Source organism: Sorex fumeus, unplaced genomic scaffold, assembly GCF_029834395.1.
Source record: "Sorex fumeus unplaced genomic scaffold, SorFum_2.1 ptg000122l, whole genome shotgun sequence".
NCBI classification, from domain to species: domain Eukaryota; kingdom Metazoa; phylum Chordata; class Mammalia; order Eulipotyphla; family Soricidae; genus Sorex; species Sorex fumeus.
The window spans coordinates 28,566,217-28,593,090 of record NW_026606179.1 but is presented as its reverse complement, the minus strand read 5'-3'; the positions used below and the strand labels follow the sequence as shown (position 1 = coordinate 28,593,090).

Below are 26,874 nucleotides of genomic sequence, written 5' to 3'. Positions count from 1 at the left end.
TAATCAATCACCAGAGCTACTCCCCCAATCCTCCCATGAGTGGCAAGGCAGATAATACTATTCTCCCCACTTCATGAACCAAGTATCTTGGCCAAGTGCTAACATTGTGTGTGTATGTGTGTTGTGGGTAAGGGTGAGGTGGGAAGGAGAACAATGGTTAGACACCTTAAAAAAAGGCCCTCCCGTTGATCGTCGATTTGCTTGAGCGGGCCCAGTAACGTCTCCATTGGAGACTTTGTTGTTACTGTGTCTGGCATATCGAATACTCTCGGTAGCTTGCCGGGCTCTCCGAGAGGGGCGGAGGAATCGAACTCGGGTCGGCCATGTTGGCCGCGTGTAAGGCGAACGCCCTACCCGCTGTGCTATCGCTCCAGCCTTACACGCGGCCAACATGGCCGACCCGAGTTCGATTCCTCCGCCCCTCTCGGAGAGCCCGGCAAGCTACCGAGAGTATTCGATATGCCAGACACAGTAACAACAAAGTCTCCAATGGAGACGTTACTGGGCCCGCTCGAGCAAATCGACGATCAACGGGAGGGCCTTTACCTTTACCTTAGACACCTTATGCTTTTATTTTATTTTATTTATTTATTTAATTATTTTTTTGCTTTTTGGATCACACCTGGTGATGCTCCGGTTATTCCTGGCTTTGCACTCAGGCACTCAGAAATCACTCCTGGCAGTGCTGGGAGACCACATGGGATGCAGGGACCAAACCCGGGTCAACCGCGTGCAAGGCAAATGCCCTACCCACTATACTATCACTCCAGCCCCTGGCCAGACACTTTAAACCCAGCAAGTCCAGTTTAGTAGGAGTTTTGAGAGACAATACTCCTGTCTGCATGGTAGCACCGTGAAGGCTGTACTTTGGGATCCAGCACCAGACCCCCAGGGAGACACAGTAAATTGTTTGTAGCTGCTATTCCCCAATCATGGGTTTGTTTAACTTCAGAATGCAACCCAAATCAACACACTAGAAGCCAGGAGTGATCACTCTGAACTTGACCTTTGAAGATTGTATCTAAGTTTCACCTCTTGTTTAATTTTGTTGTTGTTGTTGTTTCTTGGGCCACACACAGATCACTCTTGGTGGGCTCAGGGGATCATATGAAATGCCAGGGATCAAACTTGGGCTGACTGTGTTCAAGACAAGAGCCTTACTCGCTGTACGATCACTCTGGTCCCAAGGTCTAAGTGTTTTAAAAGTCCTATCTCCATTGATGCCCCTCTCAGAGCTGGGTGTAGTCCCACCAACAATACAGTGGCAACACTTTAAAAAGTGCTTGGTGACTTAGAGAAAATTTTAGTTTTCTTATTTCTAAAATGACACCAATAGTATTTACCCTTTAATGCCACTGTGAGACCTGGTGGAGTAAAGTAAGTATTTTCAGTTCAAGCACATGGTCGGTGCTCAACAAATATTTGTGCCTGAAGAATGATGTAGATGACACTAATCATTTGGGGGAACCTTCTGTTTCAGAATAAAGAGAGAGTGGAAGAGAAAGGAGCAAAACCCACGCATGTGCTGAGCAATAGAGGTGTGCAAGCTGAGATCAGGGAACCTTGGGAAGGTGAGTTGGAAGCTTATTTACTTTATCTCACAACTCACACTTAACAGCTCAAGAATGTAAATACCACCACCAACAACAAAAATGTGATTACTAGAAAACTATTGAAGCTGTACTCTTCCTGGTTTGTATTGTTCTTTCTATACATGGATCTAGTATATACATGAAGATTTGAACTGTCATTTGATATGTCTCAATTTACTTGGAATGATTCTTGTGTCTGTAGGCGATGCTTCCAACTTATTGCTTAGCTAAATTGAATTCACTTTGCTGTGTATTTTAAAAATAAATTTTAAAGTTTATTTAAAAATATTTTTGCATACTTTTTATGTGGTTTCAGTCATATTAACAGAACAAGATATACTTTCTTTTTCATTTTTATTTTTTTGCCCTTTTGGGTTATGCCTAGCGATTCTCAAGGGGTAAAGGATACACAGTAACAACAAAGTCTCTAATGGAGACGTTACTGGGCCCGCTCGAGCAAATCGATGATCAACGGGAGGGCCTTTACCTTTACCTTTTACCTTTGCCCTTTTGGGTTATGCCTAGCGATTCTCAAGGGGTAAAGGGTACTCTTGTCTCTGCACTCAGGAAAGACTCCTGGCAGTGCTTGGGGGATTGAAGTTGAGTCCTCTGTGTGTAAGGTAAATGCCCTCCCCACTGAACTATCACTCTGGCCCCGGAAATACACTTTCTAGCATCCTCTTTTATTTTCCCTTCCCATATGTTTCTATGGAATATTGTATTTTCTGTCTCAAGGTTCATATCTTTTAAAAGTCTGTAAATTGTACACACACACACACACACACACACACACACACACACACACACACACACACCTCAGATAAGCAGACGCCTACCATCCACTCAGGTCTATGTCACTGATTCTGACAGCATCCCGCATCTCAGAAGCATCCTGCCTCCTTTGCCATGTCTGTGCAGCTTGCCTGGTGGGACCCAGGCCTTCTCCTCCTGATGGTCATTTAGTGTTTGCTGCACTGATGCACTGAATGGCTCCACTCCTCACCTCTTTGGAATGATCCCTCCCAAGTGGGGTGTGTTTTCACTCTTCTACTTTCTTGTAGAGAGCCAGACAGTAGATCTGGCAGAGGGGACGGTGGAGAGGCTGAGCCCTGTCACTTCAGGGATGGGATTTGACCTCCTCGCCCAGCCAGAGGGCCCCACAGAGCAGGGGGCTGGAGTTCCTGGTCCAGCCCAGCTGCCCCCTGACCACCTGCTGCTGCCCATAGAGGTGGAAGCCAACGCTTCTGGGGCATCCAGTGAGAAACCTGGGAATGACCCTGCATCGTCTGAGGCACCTGACGGGGGCCAGGAGTCTTCCACTCACCAGGAGGCTGCACTGGCTACAGAACAAGGAACACTGTCCGACAGGCCTGACCCTCAATCCTCAGAGAACATCATGGGACTGACATCAGAGTCATCAGCCATGGTCAAGGCAGCTGACAGTGGAGAACTGGGCCCACGGTAAGTGCAGCAAGGGGGCAGAATGAGCTGTAACCTATAGCAGGTTGAGTGATCACTTTGCTCTGCTGGTTGGCCCCAAGGAAAAGACAGGAGAAAACCTACGCCTGCTTTTATCCTTGCTTCTGACTTGCTTCCCCAAAGAATTATATGGAGTTTAAAAAATTTACCAATGTCCAGATATTCTAGTTTATTTAGTCTACAGTGAGACTCAGGCATTGCTCTTCCCCTTTCTTTTCTTTTCTTTTCTTTTCTTTTCTTTTCTTTTCTTTTCTTTTCTTTTGTCTTTTCTTTTTTTGGGGGGGGGTTCACACCTGGCGATGCTCAGGGGTTACTCCTGGCTCTGCACTCAAGAATCACTCCTGGCAGTGCTCGGGGGACCATATGGGGTGTTGGGAATCGAATCTGGGTCGGCCACATGTAAGGCAAAAGACCTTCCTACTATTGCTTCAGCCCCCCCCCCTTCTTTGTTAAGCATCTTTGATGATTCTAATGTGGAGTGGAAGAAGAACTATTATCTCTTAGAACAATAAATAATAACTAAAGGATGGGGTTCACTGAAACTCCCCCCACTCCCACCAGGTACTGGCCAAGGGTTTCACAGACATCCTCTCGTTTTATTTTTAGAACATCCTAAAGTGAGTGTGGTTGGCATCCTATTTTATTGATGAGGAAACAGGTTTCAGGACCACACAGCCAGGGAGTCACGGAGTTGGAATCTGAATTCAGGTGATTGGCCTCCAGAATCTGCCCTTCATCCCTGTATCATCTTGCTCTATCTGATGGACATTTCATTTAGGCCTAAATACTGGTGAGGAGGATGTGTTCTTAGAAGTTGGTGAAGGCTGAGTCAGTGCAGGGGCTTTTAGGAGGACTGTGATCAAGAGTCCTGAAGGAGAATTATGACTTCTAGTTTGGGAATCAGCCTTAGGCCTTTCTCTCTTAGACACCATACAGAAAGCAGAGGACTGATTGTCAGTCCTAATTCCAAGTAGCTCATCCTGGTCCCTACTGCTTTTAGGGCTTCTCATGAAGTATACTGCTTTTAGGAAGTCTCTCAAAGGGTATGGTACTCCTCCCCTGTAACCTAAACCCCAAATCTTGGACCATGGAGGGGGGCTTCATGCTGGTGTGTATGTCTGGACACTGGCAGAGAAACGCACATTTTCTGCCTGTCTTTGTTTTGAAGGAAATGGGCGTCCCCAGGAGACCTAATCAGCCAGAGGGCGGGATTTCTGGCTAGGATCCCTGAATTCCAGCCAAGGCGCTAAATGTGGAATCTGGGGAGGGGGTGAACTTTCCATGAACTTTGTTAGGGGCTTCAAAAAGATTCTGCATAAGGTGGAATGCTTTCTATCTTGTTTCAGCCTTGAGCTAGATTTTAGGTACAGCCACAGAGCTCAGAAGTTGGGGCAATCACCCCTGGGGTGATTTCAGCTGGCAGATGATGATATGTGAGGGAGGGAGGTGACTCCAGCATCGCCGTCTGTGCAAATTAACTGTCTTGAAGCCCAGTTAGATGTGGTGGGACAGAACACTGTCACAGAGGAGTCTTTGGCAGTGGCTGTGTTGCATGCTGGTCAGGAGCAGAAGGCCTTCAGGGGGCACTGGCCTGGGACTGATGATCATGCCTGCAGGTCCTTATGTGTGAGCTCAAATGGCAGTGCAGTGACTTGGCCTTCTTAGCAGAATACTCTTCCAGCAACTGGCTTCCTACAGCCTCTTTGTTCCCCTGTCTGAGGAGGCCTGAGCCAGGCTTGAGCACCACACTTCCGTGCCTGCCTTATCATCCAACTGAATTCACTTTCAGGCACAGTGTTGAGGTAGTTCTGTTGCCTCCCACTCAAGGGTTCTTGGTGTACAGGCCGCTGCATCCTTCAGAACTACCTGAAGTATATTGCTTTTAGGGAGTCTCTCAAAGGGTATGGTGCTTCTCCCCTGTATCCTAAACTCTGCTCAACAGACTCTGTTCTCAGAGAACCCCTAGTTTTTAACCTATTGTGATAAGAAATAACATAACTATTCCCATGATAAGATCAGCCCATGGTGACTGCTCTTCTACTTTCATTCTCTATGACAGAGATTTAAATAATTGAGGTACCTCATAGAAACAGAACCATACAGTGTGAGTCTTTCTGAGTCTGATTTATTTCACTTAAGCAAAAAAATCCTAAGGCTCAAACATATTGTCGCATATGTCAGACTTTTATTCCCTTTAATAGCTAAATAATATCCCACTGTGAGTATAGATTATATCTCCATCTCTCTCCATCTCCACCTGTATCACCTATCTGCATCCATACATACTTTGTTTTGGGGTCATGCCCCAGAGTGCTTGGGAGCTACTCTCAGCAGTTCTTGAGAGATCATATAGTGCCAAGGATTGAACCTGCGCCTCCTGAATGCACTCCAGGCTTTGGAACCTTGTCTCCTATCATAGTTTTTTTTGTTTTTTAATCTACTCATTCATCAGTGCACACTTAGGTTGCTTCTACCTCCGGCTGCTCTAAGTGCTGCTGCTGTCAACCTGGGTGTATGAATACCTCTTCATAGGACTTCCAGTCCTTTTGGATGAATTTCGAGAAGTGGGATTGCTCGATGAAATGAAAGTTTTATTTTAGATTTTTTTGAGGAGCCACGCTTCTGTTTTGCACAGTGGCAGCACCATTTTTGGCCTTACCCTTGGAGCCCTCTTCCTTTTGTGCTTTTCTCCAGCACATCTCTGTTCATTACCAACCCTTGGCCAAAAGAGGGAGCCATGCCTGATTTATCCAGCATACCAGTGTCATCCTGGCAAAGCAGTGACAGAGTGGACGCTGCCTTGCTCCTTCTGAAAACTCAATTCATGCCTGACACTCCCACCTCAATGCCCCCAACACATAAAGTTGTAAGGAACAGTCAAGAGTGAGGGAAACTCTGAAAATCGGGGGGCTGGAGTGATAGTACCACGGGTAGGGAGTTTGCCTTGCATGCGACTGACCCAGGTTCGATTCCCAGCATCCCATATGGTCCTCTGAGCACCGCCAGGAGTAATTCGTGAGTGCAAAGCCAGAAGCAACCCCTGTGCATTGCCGGGTGTGACCCAAAAAGAAAAAAAAAACAAAACCAAAAATGGAAAGTCTGGGACTGGGGAGGAATTAGCTTCCAAGATCAGCATCCCTAACCCCAGAAAAAGTTTGGAAGAGCCGAAGCATTCATTCTCCATTCCCCCATCCTCCTGGCACAGAAGTAGATGTCCAAGGGGCCTTTGGAATAAAGTCCCTCCTCTGTCCACCAAATCTTCTATGGACTCTCTCCAGTGGAATCGTGAGAGCTGATGGCACTATCTGTCACAGAAGCTCTTCTCTCTGCTGAGGTCCTGACTAAGCAGAGATCCAGAGAAACTGGGCTTGGACTCTGTTGGTTCCAAGCACAATCTTAAGGGCCTTTTAGATTATTTATTATCTTATTTTAAAATTTTTGCCTTCACTATTACTTGAGGTAATATGGTATAATAGGTTAATCTTTATTTTTAATTTTTTTATTATTTAAGTTTTTTTTTACTTTAAAAAGTTCTCAATATTTGATTACATTTAATATTCAAACACCAATCCCACACCAGTACACCTTCCCACCACCATATGTTGGGTGTTTCCATCCCAAACCCCAATCCCTGCCCCAAAGCAGAACTGAAATAATATAGTATTTCCCTCTAAAGTTGGTTGTCTCCTACTTTGAATTCCATCAAATGTGGGGCAGTACTCTTGGAGTTTGAGTAAGGTGTGTCTTATGAAGTGTCACGTAATAGGTTAATCTTTAAAAAAAATTTTTTTATTGGGGCCAGAGCTAAAACAGTAGGTAGGGCCTTTGCCTGGCATGCTTCCAACCCAGGTTTGGTCCCCGGCATCCCATATGTCCCTTGAGCACCACCAGGAATAATTTCTGAGCGCAGAGCCAGGAGAAACACCCGAGCATCGCTGGGTATGACCTAAAAGTTTAAATTTTTTTTAATTGAATCACAGTTTCAAAGTTACAAAGTTGCTCAAGATTGGGTTTCAGTTATATAATGTTCCATTGGGACCTTTTTGTACAGCTGAGAAAAATGAGTCCAGGAGACCATGATCAATGAAGGGCAGCAGTGGGCTTTAACCCCAATTTTTGTTCTGACTCCTGAGTCCTTGTTTTAACCCTCGGGGATATATTGTCTCTACCCCAGGATCTCCATCCATGTGCAGGAGACGGATATACCAGGGGAGCTGCTTGTGACACGAGGGGACGATCTCAGAGCCACACCACCTGAAGAGGCTCCAGCTGCTGCCTATCCAGGTGAGCAGGACCCACAGGGACCCAGGGACTGCTCCCAGGTCCCTGGAACTGAGTTAGGAAATCAGATCTCAAAAGAAGACAGCAAGTTGTCCCTGCTGCAAAAGGCCGGCAGTGATGAGGAAGCAAATGCCGAGGAGACACAGGGCCCCGGGGCTGGATCCACCATGGAACCAAGTGAGACCAGGGGGGACAAGAGCGACGATGCTGGAGTCCTAGGACCAGACAAAGGCCCAGCAGCAGGAAACCTGGAGCCCGGAAAGGACAGTGCAGCCAGGAGCGTTGGCAGTGGGGAAGAAGGAAGGATGAAGTCCCTGAGCGCAGAAGCTGTGGTTCTGGGTAAGTGGAGTCATTGCTGCATTAGCGGAAGTGAGCGGGTTTGGAGGGTCGACTCCCAGAAGGGCTTAACTGGGGGTCCTGGGGAAGAGTATGGTGGTACATCCAGGGACTGGTGACAAGCACAGAGATGTAGAGGTGGAAGTTGTGTTGGTTATAGATGTCAAGAAGGATGGAAGCTCACTTGGGTCAGTGTCTCAGAGTTACCTGTCGGTCTGAGCTTGTCATCATCATAGCACTCTGGATTGGCAGAGGAAAGTTCCTATGAAAAAGGAAATCTATTGGAGTTGGAAAGATAGTACAGGGAATAAGATGTTTGTTTTGCCTGCAATCAACTCTGGTTCGATCTCAGCACCACATATGGTCCTCTGAGCACTACCTGTGGTCACTCTTGAACACAGAGCCAGGAATAACCCTTGAGCATTCTTGGGTGTGTCCCAAAGCCAATTTTTTTTTAAAAAATCAAATCCAGGTTGTAAATTTTCTTTTTAAGGTGGTAAGACTGCTACCTGCTTTCTGCCCATATGGTGTGGGAGAAGTCTTTGTATTCCTATGACAAAATGCCTTCCCCTCTAAGTCATTAGGGTCATCCCCTCCTTGGTCAGAGCACTCATTCTGTGTGACTGCAGGAAGGCCATCTTTGAACTCTTGCCTGCCCCAGAATTTCTGAGGAAAGGCTAGATATTCTGCAGGTCATCTTGTTATCTGTGTTGCCTTGCTACATCTGTGATTCACAGTTGCTCTGATGAGTTAATTTCTCTATCTCCCTTTTTATGGCTTGGTTGAAACGGATACAACATCTAGTAATTTATGAAACATGTCTGAGATCAGGCTGTGGCTTTAAAGTCCTTCCTGGAAAAAGGGGTTGTTGACAAGGCTGTTAACCTGTACTGAGCAACAGACATTTGTGCTGGTATTTACCTCACAGGCCTATAGAATGGGGATAAATGGAAACACAAGGAGGTTTCAAGGCCACATTCAAAGGTAGAGTTTTGCTGGTAAGCCTGACTCTGCTTCTGACTGCCTGTCACTGGAAACTTATGTTTGAACCATGTGGTACTACAAATATTCAGAACATAAGCAATTGTGTGGAATCTGTTTCACACACCCAGAGTCCAGACTTTCCTAACATTTCAAGGGATCCAGAAAAAGCAACAAGTCCTTTCAAATGTTACTCACTTGAAATATAGGGTTTAGCGCTTACCTTTGCAAACAGAAAGAAAGAGTGAGCGATAGTCTCTTAAAGGAAATTCTAATTTTTACTTTGGGAGCAGTCAGGTAGGTTTATGACGAGTATTATTATTTCATGTATTAAAACAAGAGAAAATAGCAGGATTTCCAGTGCTGATAGTCCATGGTTTCAAAGGTTTTGGAGTTATCTGAGGAACTTTCTAACTGCCTTCATGTGCTCCACAGAAAAGGAAAAACAAATTGCTGACTTCCTGCCACAGTGTCTTCCAGCCTTTTACACCCAAACCAGTTTTTGCCACTGTATCTGGTGTTTATTCTGTTTTATTCCTTTATTTACTTTACGCAACATTTCTTGGTTCCCATCACTTATGAAAGATAAGGTTTTATCCTAAGTTTGAGGTGGGAGGTGGGGCACACATGCAAAAGTGCTCAGGGACTTATCCTGGCTTTTTGTACATGGGTCACTCCTGGTGGTTCTCTATGGCCCATAAAATCCTAAACTACTCTTTAACTTTCCGAGCACTGCTGTCCTCTAGTTCCCCTCCAAACCCACCACTGGCCTGCTTATACCCTACCCCACACTTTAGGAATTAACCTGCTAGGGCCAGCATCTTCCATAACCCTGCCTGGGCCTTTAACATAGTCCCACTCTGCTTTCCTGCTCACGTGCCTTCTATCTCCTGAGGGCTGTGCTCATTCACCCTGATCCTTCTCTCAATGAACAGACTAGATAAGAGCGTCTCCATTGTACAATAAACATTGATGTAGGTGCTGGAATCCCATTGGTTGCTGGTTTACTGAGTGATTATGGGCCAGTTACTTTCTCTCCTCAGACTTAGCTTCCTCCTCTAATAAATGGGTGACTTGAATGAGACGATTTTTGAAGAGGACAAATGGCTTGTTACTTGAATCAAATGAAGTTAAGGGGTTAAGGGAGGTTGTGATATGTGGTTTAGGGGTGTTGGAGGCTCATACTCTTGTTTTCTGAACAGATGATAGTCCAGCCCCACCAGCTCCTTTTGAACACCGGATGGTGAATGTCAAGGAGACCTCGACCTCGATAAGTTACACAATATGCCAGCACGAAGTCTTGGGAGGGTATGTAAGACTTCTGCTTTGCTCATTAGAAGGTACAGAAAAATTGGACAGCGACCCAGAGTCTGAGTGAGGTGCTACTGGAAGTTTTCCAGGAATTGGGGGCTGGAGCTGAGATGGGAGCAGGATATTCCATAGTGTGAGAATGAGTATATAGCTCGCAAAGTGGGGTGAAGAAACAATAACCTAGAGTTCAGGAGAGCCCACGTGATATGGTGAGATCTATAGATCCAGAAGGTGTCATACTATATAGGAGGTGCTATGAGCATATGACGATAGGGTGAGGAGAGCCTCTAGGGTGCAGAACAACCAGGGGGTATGATGTAATGGGACATCCTCTAGGGTGAATACACCACAGAGTCACACATAGTATTGGAGTTCAAGTCATTTGTGTGGAGTCCGAATAACTCAAGTGGGGTTACATTAATTATTGGAGCTACACACATGTGGGGTGCAGGGTACTCCTCATGGTATATGTGTGAAGGAGGGGTAAGATCAGTAATACTAAGGTATAGAACAGCCCACTATGTGTGGGGTGAACCTCTTGGACTCTCAGTCTTATGTGTCAACATGTCTCTGCAGGGGGCGGTTTGGCCAGGTACACAAGTGCACAGAGAAGTCCACCGGCCTCTCGTTGGCAGCCAAGATCATCAAAGTGAAGAGTGCCAAGGAGAGGGTGAGGAATCTGCCCAGAGCTATCTAGCACCTCTCACGAAGCTTGGGACTCCTCACTACCTTCACACCCTCTGCCCAGAACCAAGACTTCACACAGTCCCAGGTCCCGCTAACTGCCTCAGTAGAAAACCTGGCCACCCCTTTTCCTGTCTCTTTCCCATGATTCCCACATTCCAGTCAGCAGCAAACCCATAAACCTCTAAGAGCTCTGGGTTTCCTTTCTGGGCCTTAGGTTTTCTATTTGTAGAATGGGTGAGTGCTAGCAAGGGTTCATCTGTTAAGAATAAGGTTTGGGTGGTAAGTCAAGGACACCTTGTGTGAGAGCCAAAATTAAAGATATATGGTGGTGGTGGTGGTGGTGGTGTTGTGTGTGTGTGTGTGTGTGTGTTGTTGTGTTGTCTTGGGAAGGACAAGCTAGCTCCTCTTCCCTACCCATTTGTTTCTCAGAAACTATTCTCTCCTTTGATTCTGTAAGGAGGATGTGAAGAATGAGATCAATATCATGAACCAGCTCAGTCACGTGAACCTGATCCAGCTCTATGATGCCTTTGAGAGCAAGAACAGCTTTACCCTCATCATGGAGTAGTGAGTGTCCAAGAGTGGGATTGGGCTATGGGCTGGGGCTTAAAGTTGTGATTATCACAACTCTACTTTGTGATAGAGCAAACTCTGCTTTCCTCCTCTTTGAGAAAACCATGTCTATCTCATTACCCGCTTTGTGCTGGTTCGACTGCCTGGTCTCTGTCCAATGCAGAACATGAAGGACAAAATAATTTGTCACAAGTCAGTGGTCAATAAGGCTTATTTGACCTGCAGATGTGTGTAATTTGGACTACATAATTTTTCACAATTTGGTGTTCTTATTAACAACTGGAAATTAGAAAATTTGAGGCTAAAGCTGAACAAGGGCCAACTGTATCAGAAAGCAAATATTGTCTCATCAAGCTCTTCCAAGAAGGAAAAATCTTCATTGCCATCCAGAATGCAATAAAGGGAAAAAAATGCTCAAATATATCTTCATGTATCCCTGCACACACTTTTTTTCAGGGATATTTATAAAAGATAAGGTGGGGCTTTAAATTTCATTGCTCCCTATTTTTAAAAAAGAGGAGTTGGATTTTAGAACCAATAGCATGGGGACCTTGAGGAGACACAGGAGACTGTAGAATGATGTTGGTTTTCTGTTATATTTTCCTAAAATATAACTTGTAACAAGTCTTAAATTCTTAGACTCTCCTGACTGTTTTGAACTAATAAGATAACAAGGAAGAAGGGTTGTGTGTGTGTGAGTGCACATGTGTGTGCATGTCTGTTTGCTCTTCAGTTTTGTCTGTTTAGTTTTCTTCCTGCAAAAATGATTACCATTTATTTGCTGCATCTAAGCAAAGAAGTTACTGTAAAATAGAATGTGAATCAATTAAAGATGTGTGTTTTTTTTTAACCCCAAACTTGTCAATGTCAGATAGATCTGTCTTACTGGGGCCACAGTTTCTAGCTTGCCAAAAATTTATAGATATTTGGCTTTTCATGACTATCTAGCAATGCTGAATCTGCATTTCCAACTGGATTTGCTGTCCAGGAGTTTGTAGTGGCTGACTTTTGTACAGGGGAAACCAGTCTCCCATTTGCCATGGTACCTTCACTCCTAAATATTATTGACACTGAGGCTGAGGTTTCAGTGGCAATTAGATTGTGTGTATGTGTTGTGTGTGTGTGTGTGTGTGTGTGTGTTTATGTGTTATTTTCCTTCTGACAGGACTGAGAAGAGTGGAATGTTTGTCATAGTATATACCAAAAGTGAAAGTACAAAAGATAGACTAAGTCAGTGTGTTTTATGAAAATGTTTGTCTTTCATCTGGTCTAATTTTTCCAGTTAGGTTTCTTGCTATTTGGTGTTTTTTAACAAATGAGTTTATAACCTTTGCCTAGGTTATCCAGAATGAGCCTTAATTATCAGCACTGAAGAAAATCCACAGACTTCCATTTGGTGCATCATTTACTGGTTATCACCCACATTCTGATATGGGAAAGTTTCCCATACAAATTCGATGGCAGGGGCTGGAGCAATAGCACAGTGGGTAGGACGTTTGCCTTGCACGCAGCCGACCTGGGTTCAATTCCCAGCATCCCATATGGTCCCCTGAGCACCACCCGGGGTAATTCCTGAGTGCAGAGCCAGGGGTAATTCCTGAGTGCAGAGCCAGGAGTAATTCCTGAGTACAGAGCCAGGAATAACCCCTGTACATCGCTGGGTGTGACCCAAAAAGCAAAAAAAAATAAATAAAATAAATAAAAAAATTAGATGGTAGTGACCTGTGTTGGGCTCCTCTGCCCCTGTTAAGAGTGGACAAGTCCTCTGACAATCATGCTCAGTTCAGTGCATGCCTTTCCCTTTACCCTGGCAGCGTGGATGGGGGTGAACTCTTTGACCGAATCACAAATGAGAAGTACCACCTGACTGAGATGGATGTGATCTTGTTCACCAAGCAGATCTGCGAGGGTGTGCATTACCTGCATCAGCACTATATCCTGCACCTGGATCTCAAGGTCAGTCTCTCCTCCTTTTGGCGGGTGGACCTCTGGGTTCTTGAGCTTGTGCTCTTCTGGAGCTGAAGTATTTTTAGTGTTTTTCAACAGGATATTCCAAGAGAACCACAAGTGAAAATCATGTAAATGGGGACCATGGCAGTCCTACTGGGGATCAACCAGTAGGACAGGGGAGGATAAAGGGAAAAAGGGGGCCATGGTCAGAAAAAGGTGGGAAACACTGTTGTAGAGCCCTGTCAACAATCCTGCCTCCCTGACTACCTGCTATTTTTAAATTCTAGAATATGGGGTGGGTAAGTATTATTGTCTCTCTGGACCTCAGTTCTTCTCTCTGTAAAAAATATGGATTATATACCTCTGTAAGTGTTATTTAAATACAATATTATGACTTTTTGCTTAAAGTATCCTTTATATTAATTAAAAGTTAGAATAGAAACATTTTATTACCACAAAACAGAATTGTGGTAGCAAAATATATACAGTATAGAAAAATACAAAATTCACAGTGAACATTTTCCCATATAATCTCTGACGAGAGATTATGGCTGAGAGAAGACTTTCTCTATTAGCAGTTTAGCATAATACATAGTCACACACAAAGAGAATCATTCATACACAGCTATTTTAAACTTACTTTTTCAGTAAACTATGCTCTAAAAACATGTTTTTTCTCATTCTCTTTAAGGGATCTGTGATATTCCATTGAATGAAAGCATTACACTTTATTTTGTCCACTAGGATTGTCCTAGGAGTGCCACCCACCAAGTACAGTGCCTGACAGGTAGTAAGTGTATGCTACATAATGACTCTCTGTATGCTTTTCCACACTGCCGGGTCACAAGGGGGCCATTTATACTTATCTCTTTCAAGAATTTCAGTGGCTCCACAGTTATGGCAAGTGGGGAGGATGAACTTCTTGCGTTAGATATGCATTGTTCCTTCTGAGTGTTTTCTTGATTGACATCAGACAGAAAGGTTGGGATACTTAGAAAAATGGTGGAGTGTTGGCCTGCAGTTTTGGTCTCAGTCTTCTCTTGCTCATTAGAACTAACACTAAGCCTCCTGGGTTAGGTTAGGATTCTAATTTGTAATTCTGGCAAAGGAATAGCCTTTGGGCATCCCCTATGAAACTTGAGCAGTGAGCAGGTGACAATCCCTTGCAAGGTCCGTTTTCCAAGTCAGGAGCAGAATTTGTGTTACTTTAGGTCCTTCTGCCTTACCATTTGTTTTTGTTTTTGTTTGTTTGTTATTTGCTTTTTGGGTCACACCGGCAATTCACAGGGGTTGCTCCTAGCTCATGCATGTAGAAATTACTCCTGACGGTGCTTGCGGGATCATATGGGATGCTGGGAATCGAACCTTGGGTGGACGGCGTGCAAGGCCCTACCCACTGTGCTATTGCTCCAGCCCCTGCCTTACCATTTTTAAAAGGAAGAATAGTAATACCTACATCCTAGGGCTATTATATAGATTAAAACATGGAAAGAGTTCTAGAGCTGCACTGTCCGATACAAGATCCACAGCCACATGTAGCTATTAGGCATTTGAAAAATGGCGAATCTGACTGAGGAATTGCATTTTACATTAAAATTTAATTGATTTAAATTTAAAACTGACACTAGTTATCAGAAGAGTTTGAAGCATTTTAGAACAACTTCAGTATGTGAATTAACTTTTTGAAATAAATTTCATGAAATATAAGAATAATAATTCATGAAATATGAGTTCTGATGAAAATTTATGATGAAAATTTAGTGTCTGAATTGAGATCTGCTACAAATGTAAGCTATACACTTGACTTCAAAAAATTTACTTGGAAAATATGAAAAATATTTCATCAGTAGTCATATATTGATAATCCATTTAATTATTTTTGGCATATTTAGTAAAATTTTATGTTAAATTTAAGTTTTAAGGGGCTAGTGAGATGGCTCAAAGGACTGGAGTACATGCTTTGCACGTGGAAGTCCTGGGTTCATGCCCCAGGATGCCTGGTCCGGTGAGCACTGCTAGGGAGAAGCTCCTAATCATCATGTCAGGCATAGCAATTCTCTAAGAATCATTGAATGTAGCTCCAAAAGAGAAACAAAATAAAAATATCCCAAAATTAGGTTTAGAAAGTATACTTTCTAATTGATATTAGTGAAATTTTCATCTTATTAATTGATAATTAAAATGAGAATATAACATACCAAAACTCAGATGATGATTCTAAAATAGAAAAGAAATTTGTAGTTGAAAGCACATAAAGAAGAAAAGTCTTAAATTAACATTCACCCTTAAGAAATTATAAAAAATAAATAAATGCCTGCGTGGGCTTTTGGATGCAAAAAAACAAAATTAGGAAAAGAAGAGAAATTTTTTTGGCTTTTTGGGTCATACCCAGCAATGCTCAGGGGTTACTCCTGGCTCTGTACTCAGGAATTGCACTGAGCAGTTCTCGGGGGACCATATAAGATGCCAGGGTCGAACTTGGGTTGGTCGCGTGCAAGGCAAACACCCTACTTGCTGTACTATCACTCCTGTTCCAAGAAGAATAAATTAAGCTCAAAGCAAGCAAATGGAAATGGAAAGCAAATTTAAGATTAGAGCAGAAAGAAAAGAAATGGAGAATGGGAAAATATGAGAAACAGCCAATGAAACTAAAGATCAATATATTGACAAATCTTTATCTATGTTGAGCAAAAGAAGAATCAAATTTATGAAATCAGGCATGAAGAGGGCAGACATGTCTATGAGTCTTATAGAAGTAAAAAATGATTATAAAGCACCACTATAAAAAAAAGTATGCCGGCAAATTAGAAAACCTAGATAAAGTGAGCAAAATTCTAGAAAGATACAAACTACTAAAAATGGGTGCAAGAATAAACAGGAAACCTGAATGCACCTAGAACAAACAAAGAGACCAAACTAGTATAAAAATATTTCCATAAAGATACGTCTAGGTCCTTATGGTTTCAATGGTGAATTCTATTAAACCTTTAAAGAATTAACACTAATCTTTAACAAAGTCTTTATAAAAAGAGAAAAACTGCTTTTTGTTTAATGAAGCCAATCTTATCTTGATACCAAAATCAGACAAAGATGTCACAAGAGGGTTAGATCTTACTTTAATTCTTGGCATCACATGGTCTCTTGAGCAGAGCATGACAATGTAAAACCTTCAAGATCCTGGCACCTTGGGGGGATGGCTTGGGTTTCTCTGGTACTGTAGCACCACTGGAGACCCTCTCCCCCACCCAGTTACCATGTTTCACCACAGAATTATCACAAACATCTTTATAGTAATACCAGCACAATTTGTGTGTATGTGTGTGTGTGGGGGGGGGGGGGGTGCTACACCCAGTGATGCTCAGGATTTACTCCTTGCTCTGCACTCAGGAATTACTCCCAGAAGTGCTAAGGAGAGCATAGGGGATGTTCAGAAATGAACCTGGATCGGCCGCATGCAAGGCAAGCACCTCTATGCACTGTACTATCTCTTTGGTCCATGCCAGAAGTTTTGTAAAAAGTACCATATAACATTTGTACCCCACTTTTTTGTGAAAAAAAAAAAGATAAAGTCTGTGATGGTTATGCAGTGAAATGTGGAAGGAACAAATCAAGAATGCCACTTTGTTAAATATTTTATTTTATATTCTAACTGTAGCACCACACTGTCACACTGTCCTCCCCTTGTTCATCGATTTGCTTGAGCGGGCACCAATAATGTCCCCATTGTGAGACTTGTTGTTATTGTTTTTGGCATATCGAATACATCACGGGTAGCTTGCCAGGCTTTGCTGAGCAGGCGGGATACTCTTTCGGGACCTTGCCAGGCTCTCTGAGAGGGGCAGAGGAATCGAACCCCTGCCAGCCACGTGCAAGGCAAACGCCCTACCCTTGTGCTATTGCTCCAGCCCATAGTCTAACTAGGCTAATTAATCAAGAAAAGGAATTACGAATCATTCAAACAAAGGAGATAGCTCAGAGACAGAACACATGCTTTCATTGCACCAGGACTTAAATTGGGTCCCCAGTACCAATTGCCCCCTAGAACTTCCAGATGTGGCCCTGCTGCTCCTGCCCACTGGGCTGATGAGCAGCAGCACTTTGCTGGGAGCTGGCATCAAACCTTCAGCCCCATATCACCAGGTCAGGTGTTGCCAGGAGTGGTCCTCAAGATGCCAAACCTCTGAAAGATCCCCTATTAAAGGAAATTTAGATCAGGAAACTATTCATATTACATGATCTTGTATATAGAAAAGTCCTAAGTAGAATTGGAGGAAACTATTGGTTTCCTCCAATAAAAAAACAAGTGAATTTAGCATAGAAGACAAACAACTAGCCTTCAATTATATTTCTATACACTACCAGTCAGCAATCTGTAAATGAAATTAAAGCAATTCCATTTACAATTCTATAAAGAAAGAATAAAATACTTTAGAATAAAGTTAACAAAAGTGTATGACTTCGATCCTGAGAACTACAAAGCAAGTTTAAAAGAAGTGAAAATATATTTCATGATCATAGATTAGAAAAGAATATATTTGTAATGTTTTGTGGGGTTTTATTGCTTGTTGTTGGTTTTTTTTTTTTTTGACTACACCTGATTGTACTCAGGGCTTACTCCAGGCTCTGCACTCATAAATTACTCTTGACAGGTATTAGGGGACTAGATGAGGTGCCAGAGATAGAAACTGGGTGAGTCACTTATAAGGCAAACACCCTACTCATTGTACTATCTTTCCAGCTCTAGAAAGCTTAATACTGTTAAGATAGCAATGGCAACACACCCCAAATTGTTCTACAGGTTCTTTTCTTTTCTTTCTTTTTTTAAAAAATTTTTTTTTTTTTATTGAATCACCATGAGATAGCTACAAGCTTTCATGTTTGGGTTACAATACACAATGATTAAACACTCATCCCTCCACCAGTGCACATTCCCCACCACCAATATCCTCGGTATGCCCCCCCCCTTTCCCACCCTCCCCCTGCCTCCATAGCAGACAATATTCCCCATACTCTCTGCTTTTGGGCATTATGGTTTGCAATATGGACACTGAGAGGTTATTGTGTTTGGTCCTTTATCTACTTTCCTACAGGTTATTTTCAATCCTTATAAAAATCACAGTTGGATTCCTTGCAGAAATTAATAAGCTGAAATTTAAGGGATACAGAATAGCAAAAAGAGTTTGAAAAAAACTAAATTGGAGGACTCACATTACCTGTTTTTAAACCTTACTATTAAGCTGCACAAAACAGTGTGTTATTGGTATAAGGATACAGAGCAAAGAAGTGAAAATTTAGAGAATTCCTTACATTTATCGTCAATTTATTTTTTATGGCAATGTAAAAAAATCATCAACAATTTATTTTTGCAATGTAAAAAAGCAATGACAGTTTAATATGAGGAGAAGAGTAGCTTTTTCAATAAATGATGCTGGGCTAACATACTTAATTTCCACATGAAAAAGAATAGCAGGGCCAGAGATGTAGCACAGCAGGTAAGGCACATTCCTCACACTTGCCTGAGGTAGGTTTGATCTACAACACCATATACAGTAAGGATTCCAGGCCCTATCAGGAGGGATCCCTAAATGCAGAGCCAGGAATGAATCTTGAGCACTGTTGGGTGTGGTCCCAAATAAAAAACAAGCAAAAATAATAATATTAGACATCAAATTTTTTGTATACCATTTGCTCAAAGTGATTGAGTCCAAAATGTAAGACCCAAAAATATAAGTCCAGAGAGAGAGAGAGAGAGAGAGAGAGATCAGAGAGAGAGAGAGAGAGAGAGAGAGAGAGAGAGAAGAGAGGTGCCTGCCACAGAGGCAGGGGGTGGGGTGGGGGATGGCTCAGGGGGGTGGGAGGGAAACTGGGGAGGGACATTGGTGTTGGTAAATTACACTGGTGGAGGGATGGGTGTTGGAACATTGTATGAATGAAACCTAATCATGAACAGCTTTGTAATGCCCTATCTCATGGTGATTCAATAAAATAAAAAATTAAAAAACATATACGTCTTCAAAGAAAAGATAATAAGTCTTCTTGACTCAGACTCAGTCTTTCCCAAAGTGGGCAATACTAACATCTAGGGGACACTGAAAAATACAAGGGGGATGGTATAGCTTTGGGTGCAACTGTTGTGACACTTTCTTTATCTATCACTTAAGGAAGATAAATTTCTAGGAGGTAACAATAATTACTTCTCTGAAAAGTGGGCAGGAGGCAAAATTAGTCTGGACTAAGCAATGGTTTCTTAGACATACCTCAAAAACACAAGCTAGAAAATAAAGAGACAAGCCTCATGAGCATTGAAAACACGTATATTTCAAAGGATACAATCAAGATGAAAGATAGCCCAAGAGGCTGGAGTGTTTAAATTGCATGGAGAGAGTGTTTTGGGTTCAATTCCAAAACTGCATGGTCCTCCTCAGCACCATCGAGAACAATTGTGTTGGGTGGAACCCCTGAGCATTGCCAGGGATGGCACCCCCAAACAAACAAACACATGCTGGGGAGATGACTTAGAAGGCAGGGAGGCTTTCTTTGCATTAGCAAACCCTGGGTTTGAGCTCAGTGGGAAGTGGTCAAAATATAAAATAGAATAAAAACAAAAGTGTCTCATGCCAAAGAACACCATTATAAAAGCAAAAATCAATAGAATGTGAAATATTTCTAAGTCATATATTTTATAAGGTACACGTAGGTAAAGGTAAGGTAAAGGCCCTCCCGTTGATCGTCGATTTGCTCGAGCGGGCCCAGTAACGTCTCCATTGGAGACTTTGTTGTTACTGTGTTTGGCATATCGAATACTCTCAGTAGCTTGCCGGGCTCTCCGAGAGGGGCGGAGGAATCGAACTCGGGTCGGCCACGTTGGCCGCTTGTAAGGCGAACGCCCTACCACTGTGCTATCAGTCTTACAACTCAATGATTAAAACCAATTTTCATGGTCACAGTGTTTCAATAGATATGTATCCAGTGAAGATATTCATAAGTAAGTACCTAAGATTCTCAACATTATTTATTACATAAATGTAAGTCAAACTCAAAATGAGATACTATTTATATCTGTTAGATTAATGAATGTTAAATATTTATTTATTTAGGTATGGGGGGACTACTCCCAGCTGTGTTCAGAAGCTACTCCTGGCTTGGTGCATAGAAATGATTTCCTGGTGGCGCTACTGTGCCACATGTAATGCCAGGGATTAAACCCAGAAATAACTACATTCAAGGCAGGAGCTCGAATGCTCTCTCTCTCTGGCCTTACAAAATAAACAATTTAAAAGATGGATAGTAATGAGCTTGGTTAGATATTAGAGAAATTGGAACTCTTCTACATTACTGATGATATTTTAGAATTGTAATTCAACTTTAGAAAATAGTTCTGATATTTTCTAAAATGCTAAAAGTTAAGTAAAATATTAAGTTAGTTACCTGAAATTTCACTCATACTGAAAAAAAATGAAAAATATAAGTTGACACAAAACTTTGTAAGTAAACACATAGAATAACCACAAATTTGAGCATGAACTATATTTTCACAAGCTAATGAATATAAAAACAAGATATCCTCAAAATGAAATATTACTTCACCATAAAAAGGAATGAAGTAATGAAATTACGATATGGATGGACCACAAAAACATTATACTGAGGAAAACAAGCCATATGCTAAAGGTCACATTTTAATGATTGCATGAGTTTCCAGATGAGATGAATTCACAGAAACAGAAAATACATCAGTGGTAGCCAGAAACTAGAGATGAGAGTGACTGCTGATGAATATGAGTATTTTTATATGATATAAATGTTTTAAAATTAGGATGATGTTCATTATACATCTGTGTGAAGATACTGAAAAATCATAAAATTATATATTTTAAAATAGTGAATGTTATATAAATATTTTATTATTACTGTTATATATACTTTCTTATTTCTTTGCATTTTTAAAATGTTGCTACTAGAAAAAATTTAAATATGTGTACTGCTCACATTATATTGTTGGACTGTGTGGCTCTAGACATAAAGAGAGCATGGAGATGAAAAAATTTTAAATAATAACTCTTCTTGTATCTAGGTGAGGAATTATATAATACCACCACAACATAAATAGCAATAAAAATTTTTTTTCTGGGAAAAAGAATACCTGGCTTTTTTTTTTTTTTTTGCAAATGGTGAAGTGTTTTCTGCATATTACATCATTTGATCCTCATACTCTGTTGGGAGGAAGTAGGAGGAGGTTTTAAGACCTGCTTTACAGACGGAGACACTGGTGCTTCAGGAATGTGTAGAGATTGACTGAGGGCTACACAGCTCAGATACTGGGCTTCAAACCACCAGCTCCTTTCTATCATAAATTCTCTGTCTACCCTCAACCCCTACCAATCAAACTATGTTTGATGCTTGCACAAGCATCAAGCATAGTTTCAGATCCCCTGAGGTCCTCAGAGTTCAGTCTGAAAGACTCAAGTAAAGTGTAAGACCACTACCTTTATCTTATGGGTCACTGATGTCACCACAGAATAAAACATTTGACAGTTCCGATGTCTTTGACTAGACTAGTGAAACTTTGATCCTACCACTGGAACTTTGATATAATTAGTTGGGATTGAGGACTTGCCACTGATATTTTTGAGAAATTCCCTGATAATGATAATGTGCAGCCAGAGTTTGGTGTCTCTATTCCAAGCCAACAGTCAAATAAGCAGCTCTGGGCCAAATAGACATCACAGATACATTACACTTGACAATTGTGTATTTAAATTTGATTTAGTTGTCCACACTTCGGGGCATAGAAATTTTACATAAAACTTAGATTTCTGTTTTATCTCTAGGCAGGAGAACTCTGGCTGTTGAGCCTTCCTTCCTGTAAGGTGGTCAGGGGCTGGAGCTGAGTAGTGACCTCACCTTTTCCATAGGGTAGGAATTCTCCAGTTTCCCACAGTCCAAAATATCCCTTATTATTGCCTACTTTCCTGTGCAGTTCCTTTCCCTTGGGGTCTGAGAAACAGGGTTTTATAGACCAGTAAGAACTGGAGACCTTCTTAGCTGTTGATTGAGCAAAGCAGATTTCTCTTTCTTTCCCAGCCGGAGAACATACTGTGTGTCAACCAGACAGGACATCAAATTAAGATCATTGACTTTGGGCTGGCCAAAAGGTAAGGATGATGTATTTCTGCATTTTGAAAAATGTCCTTGAGTATTCTTTGTAGCTTTCTTATGTATTGACTCACAACAAAGTCGACTTTTTAGTTTGGGGACTGCCACACAGAAATTGAGAGGGTTATGTTTTACAGCTGTGTACACAGGCATGTTACTGCTATGGAGATGGCTTTGGCTGTGTGTTTTGCTTATCCTTAAAAGAGTGACTAAGGGGCTAGAGTGATAGCACAGCGGGTAGGGCATTTGCCTTGCATGTTGCCCGGGTTCTATTCTCAGCATCCCATATGGTCTCCCAAGCACTGCCAGGAGTAATTCCTGAGTACAGAGCCAGGAGTAACCACTGAGCATTGCCGGATATGACCCCCCCAAAACAACAACAACAACAACAACAACAACAACAACAACAACAACAAAAGAATGATTAACTGTACTTTAAATCACCTATCTGAGCATAAAAGGAGCAATGACTCATGGGAGTATACTGAATGGAGAGTTGGGCAACTCAGTTTTAATCATTTCCCAGACCTTCTGGGATGCCTGTAGGATGCTTCAACACCACTGCTGCCCTCCAGGAAAGGACTAGGTTAGATAGGAAAGTATGTGTGTGCCAGTGTAGGGAGGTGCCATAGATAAGTGGTTCTGGAGCTACTTAAGACTTGGAGAAATGTTGACATTGTGAGGTAGCTGCTGGTATGGAGTATTTATGAAAGTTGTCACTGTCACTGTCCTCCTGTTGTTCTTCGATTTGCTTGAGTGGGCCCAGTAACGTCTCCATTGTGAGACTCGTTGTTACTGTGTTTGGCATATCAAATACGTCATGGGTAGCTTGCCAGGCTTTGCCGTGCAGACGAGATACTCTCGGTAGCTTGCTGTGCTCTCCGAGAGCGGTGAAAGAATCGAACCTGGCTTTGCCAGGCCGGCCGTGCACAAGACAAATGCCCTATTGCTGTGCTATCGCTCCAGCCCTTATGAAGGTTAAATAGAAATAATGTATTAATATAAAACCCATCCAATGAGAGTGATGAAGGTGTCAAGTTTTGAAAGTGACCAGTGTATGTAACTTGGATTTTTTTCTTTATTCTATTATTATTATTATTATTATTATTATTTGCAGCACTGGAAATTAAATACAGGTCTCATGTATACAAAGCATTTTATTTATCATTAGGCCAAATCCTGAGGGCTGGGGCGACAGCACAGCATGTAGGGCGTTTGCCTTGCACAAAGCCGACCTGGTCAACCCAAGTTTGATTCCACCACCCCTCTCAGAGAGCCTGGAAAACTACCAAGAGTTTCTAGGTTGTGTATATAGTTTAAAAATATCATAGGGCCAGAGAGATATTACAGCGAGTAGAGCACTTGCCTTGCGTGTGGCCAACTGGATTCCAATCCCCAACACTCCATATGGTCACTGAAGCCCACCAGGAGTAATCCTTGAGCACAGAGTCAGAAGAAAGCCCTGAGAACCACTAAGAGAGACCAAAATCCCCCAAATAAATAAATAAATAAAAATGTTATAAAGTCAGTGGTTTCCTGTGCAATGCTGTTCAATCATGTGTATGGTGAAATCTATGCCTCTGTAGAGTTCTTGTCTTGACATGTATACAGTGACATGAGTTTAGTGGTGATAGCACAAACCCTAGTCATTGAAAAGAGCCATCCCCCAAATTTTCAGGTGTTCACAATCCACAGAAGTGCTAAGTTTTAAGTCCAAGGCTACCTCCAGAATTTCTTTTCCATCAACAATGAAATTGCTCTAGAAACGACATATTTTCACAGCACATCTGAATTTTCAACTTTTGAAAAACTCCTCTTACTGAACTGGAGATAGCTTACTGTGCTCGAGCACATGACTTTGCATGGAGAAAATTTGGTTTGATTCTGAGCATCAATGAGAGTGACTCCTTGAGCAGGAGTAGTCCCTAAGCACTCTAGACATGGCACAAAAAACAGAAAGGAAATACAGAGTCTCTTATCTTGGTGGTAGTTTTCCATAAAGAAACTGGTGGTGTTTTTTTTTAACCACTCTTTGAGATTCGAAACATCCTCCACTCCATCCATCCGTAAGTGGTGAAAATCAGTCTTGTTCCCATGGAGATCAAGCTGCTCGTTCTAGTGCAGTTTCTGGCACCCAACACCTGCCTCCCAGAGGTGACATTCAAAATAACAGTGGAGGACTGCATAGGTCACTCATCTTCATTTCAGATTGAAATGGTAACATACCTCTTTGTCAGAGGGAACAATATCTTCAGTGCCCGCATGATGGATGGGAGCCAAGTTTTATGTCATCCGAGGAACAGTAGGGAGATGTTCATATCCCACACCACCTTTCGGATGTTTATTACCCAGTGTGCTGGATTTCATGCACAATACCACCCTTAACGCTCTTGTTCAGCTTATAACATTAAAAAATGCTTACTATTTTTCCAAATAATGTCTTACAAAACTATAATGCATTTCACATACTAGTATCTTATATCAGAGCAGTGCTTTTCAACCTATTATTCATTATCACTGCCTGTTTCCCAAGGGCCTTTTTAGGCATTTCTTTAGTGATTCTAGGCAGGCATTCTCCCCATAAAATTTAATGTCCAGATTTACTGTGCATCTGTTTATGTGCTGTGGCCCTTTGGAGAGCCACAAACCATTGTCATAGCTACCCTACCTCGGACTAATGTTTATGCTTACAGGGGAATAGTGTCCTCATTGAGAATGTGATAAATATATATGCCATAGTCTCCAAAATGTTTGATAACCAGTTACCAAATGAGTATTTACAGTGAGGTACTGTGAATTCAGAGCAAGAAGTAAACTTGTAAGTCTGCTAGAATATTGGAGATCTTTGAGTAGCCAGAAGGAATGGATGAAAAAGGTTATTACTGCAGGTAATAATACTCAGGTAAATATATAGTGACTTGTGGAGTACAGGGTTAATTCGCTAATTTTGGCAAACTTCAAGCTCCCAACATAATATCACTGCTTGCAGACAGACTTGACATAGTTGATTTTTCAAGCTCCAGTTCAGCTCTAACTGGAGGAGAGGCATCGGGGATTAGAAGTTGTGATAATAGTGTCTCCATGTCATGTCAGCAGCCTAGTCTGAGAAAGGCAGAGGTTGTGGATAGGGTTGGAGGAGAAAGATACAGTAGAAAATAAGGATACCAATGAAGAGTCTTGAATGTTAGCCTCAGAAGTTGAAACACCATTCTAAAGGCCTTGAGTCTTACCTGTTTGAGCTTTTAAGTTGTAGGCCAATTTACCAAAAATTAGCTAGTCAAAAACCTATCCTAAACAATACTTTTTCTGGTAGGACCAAAGACAGAGAGCCAATTAAAATAAACACCAGGATGGGGCTGGAGGGAGTGGGTAGGGTGCCTGCTTTGCATGCAGCCAACCCAGATTTGATCCCATAAATCCCATATGCTCTCTCGAGCCCACCAGGGCTGATTCCTGAGTGCCAAGCCAGGAGTAACCACTGAGCACTGCTGAATTGACCCAAAAACTTAGTATACATAATTGATAAAATAAACACCACATTTAAGAAAAGAGCACCCATATCAAACTGTTATGGGTTTGTTATGAGAAGTGTAGGTTTCTGAAAGAGATGATCCTCAAGAAACTGTTCTGGGTGAACAAATTCACAAATTCTGGATGTAACATGAAAGGAATATGTCAGAACATCATCACTAATCTGTCAAACTGAGAATTTGGCAAAAGTATCATTAACGAGTCATTTTTTTTTTTTTTTGCCAAATTGGCCTTGTTTTCTAGCAAATGTGTACTTTCAAAAGGAGGAATTATGGGAGACTATGCAAGCTGAGAGAGCATACTACAGAAAAAGTAGATGTTTGTTAATGTTAATGTTAATTTATTAATGTTAATTAATGTTGAAATGTTAATTTTTCTCTTAATACAAACCATAGAAAGTAAAGTTGTGTCTCTGAGAGGGGCTATTAAAGTATGTGGACATTTTTTCGATGGTGGTATAGTCTCTAGTAGTAGGGGACCAAATGCAAATCTTCAGAACTAAATCATCCAGCAAGAGGGAACAGGTCACTCTAAGCTGGGCAGAATAGCCATAAGTGGGTTTTGGTAGGAGCATGCTGGAAGTCAAAAATGGGGAGAGAATGAGAATTATCTTATTGAAGTCTCTAGCTTGTTGAATATAGGGTGAGGCCTCTTGATTTTCCAGTCTAGTCTCATAGTTGAGTTTAAACCCTATTTTTACAGATACTTTGGGATGTCAAGGAGGTGATTATCCTTTGATGAGGCTGTGACCTCATCTATGACCCAATGATCAACAGGCATCTTGATCCAGGAGTCTGGAGTCTGGAGAGAGGGTCTTGGTAGATGATTATTTTTTGGCAAAGGTGGCATATATATAGCTGTGATTGAAAATTAGTACTGGTTCTGCATGCAGCTATTATTCCTGGTCTGCTCAGATGACCATATAAGGTGCCAGGGATCAAAACCCTGGTTGACTGTGTGCAAGGCAAGCACTTTACTTGCTGTACTATCTTTCCAG

The 26,874-nt window shown here is 41.9% G+C and overlaps 1 protein-coding gene across 5 annotated transcripts in view; it reads left to right on the top strand.

Annotated features, from left to right (window-relative positions):
- The window catches only part of MYLK3 (myosin light chain kinase 3), a 53,349-nt gene that overhangs the window by 18,538 nt on the left and 7,937 nt on the right, over positions 1 to 26,874 (top strand). For 4 of the 5 annotated variants that reach the window (XM_056137064.1, XM_056137065.1, XM_056137063.1 and 1 more), the window contains exons 2-9: positions 1,481 to 1,571; positions 2,654 to 3,053; positions 7,246 to 7,691; positions 9,872 to 9,977; positions 10,557 to 10,650; positions 11,125 to 11,234; positions 13,055 to 13,196; positions 22,275 to 22,345. In XM_056137064.1, the coding sequence (XP_055993039.1) occupies positions 1,481 to 1,571; positions 2,654 to 3,053; positions 7,246 to 7,691; positions 9,872 to 9,977; positions 10,557 to 10,650; positions 11,125 to 11,234; positions 13,055 to 13,196; positions 22,275 to 22,345 (1,460 nt within the window). The remainder of the gene's footprint in view (positions 1 to 1,480; positions 1,572 to 2,653; positions 3,054 to 7,245; positions 7,692 to 9,871; positions 9,978 to 10,556; positions 10,651 to 11,124; positions 11,235 to 13,054; positions 13,197 to 22,274; positions 22,346 to 26,874) is intronic. The other variant, XM_056137062.1, reaches the window with a different exon arrangement.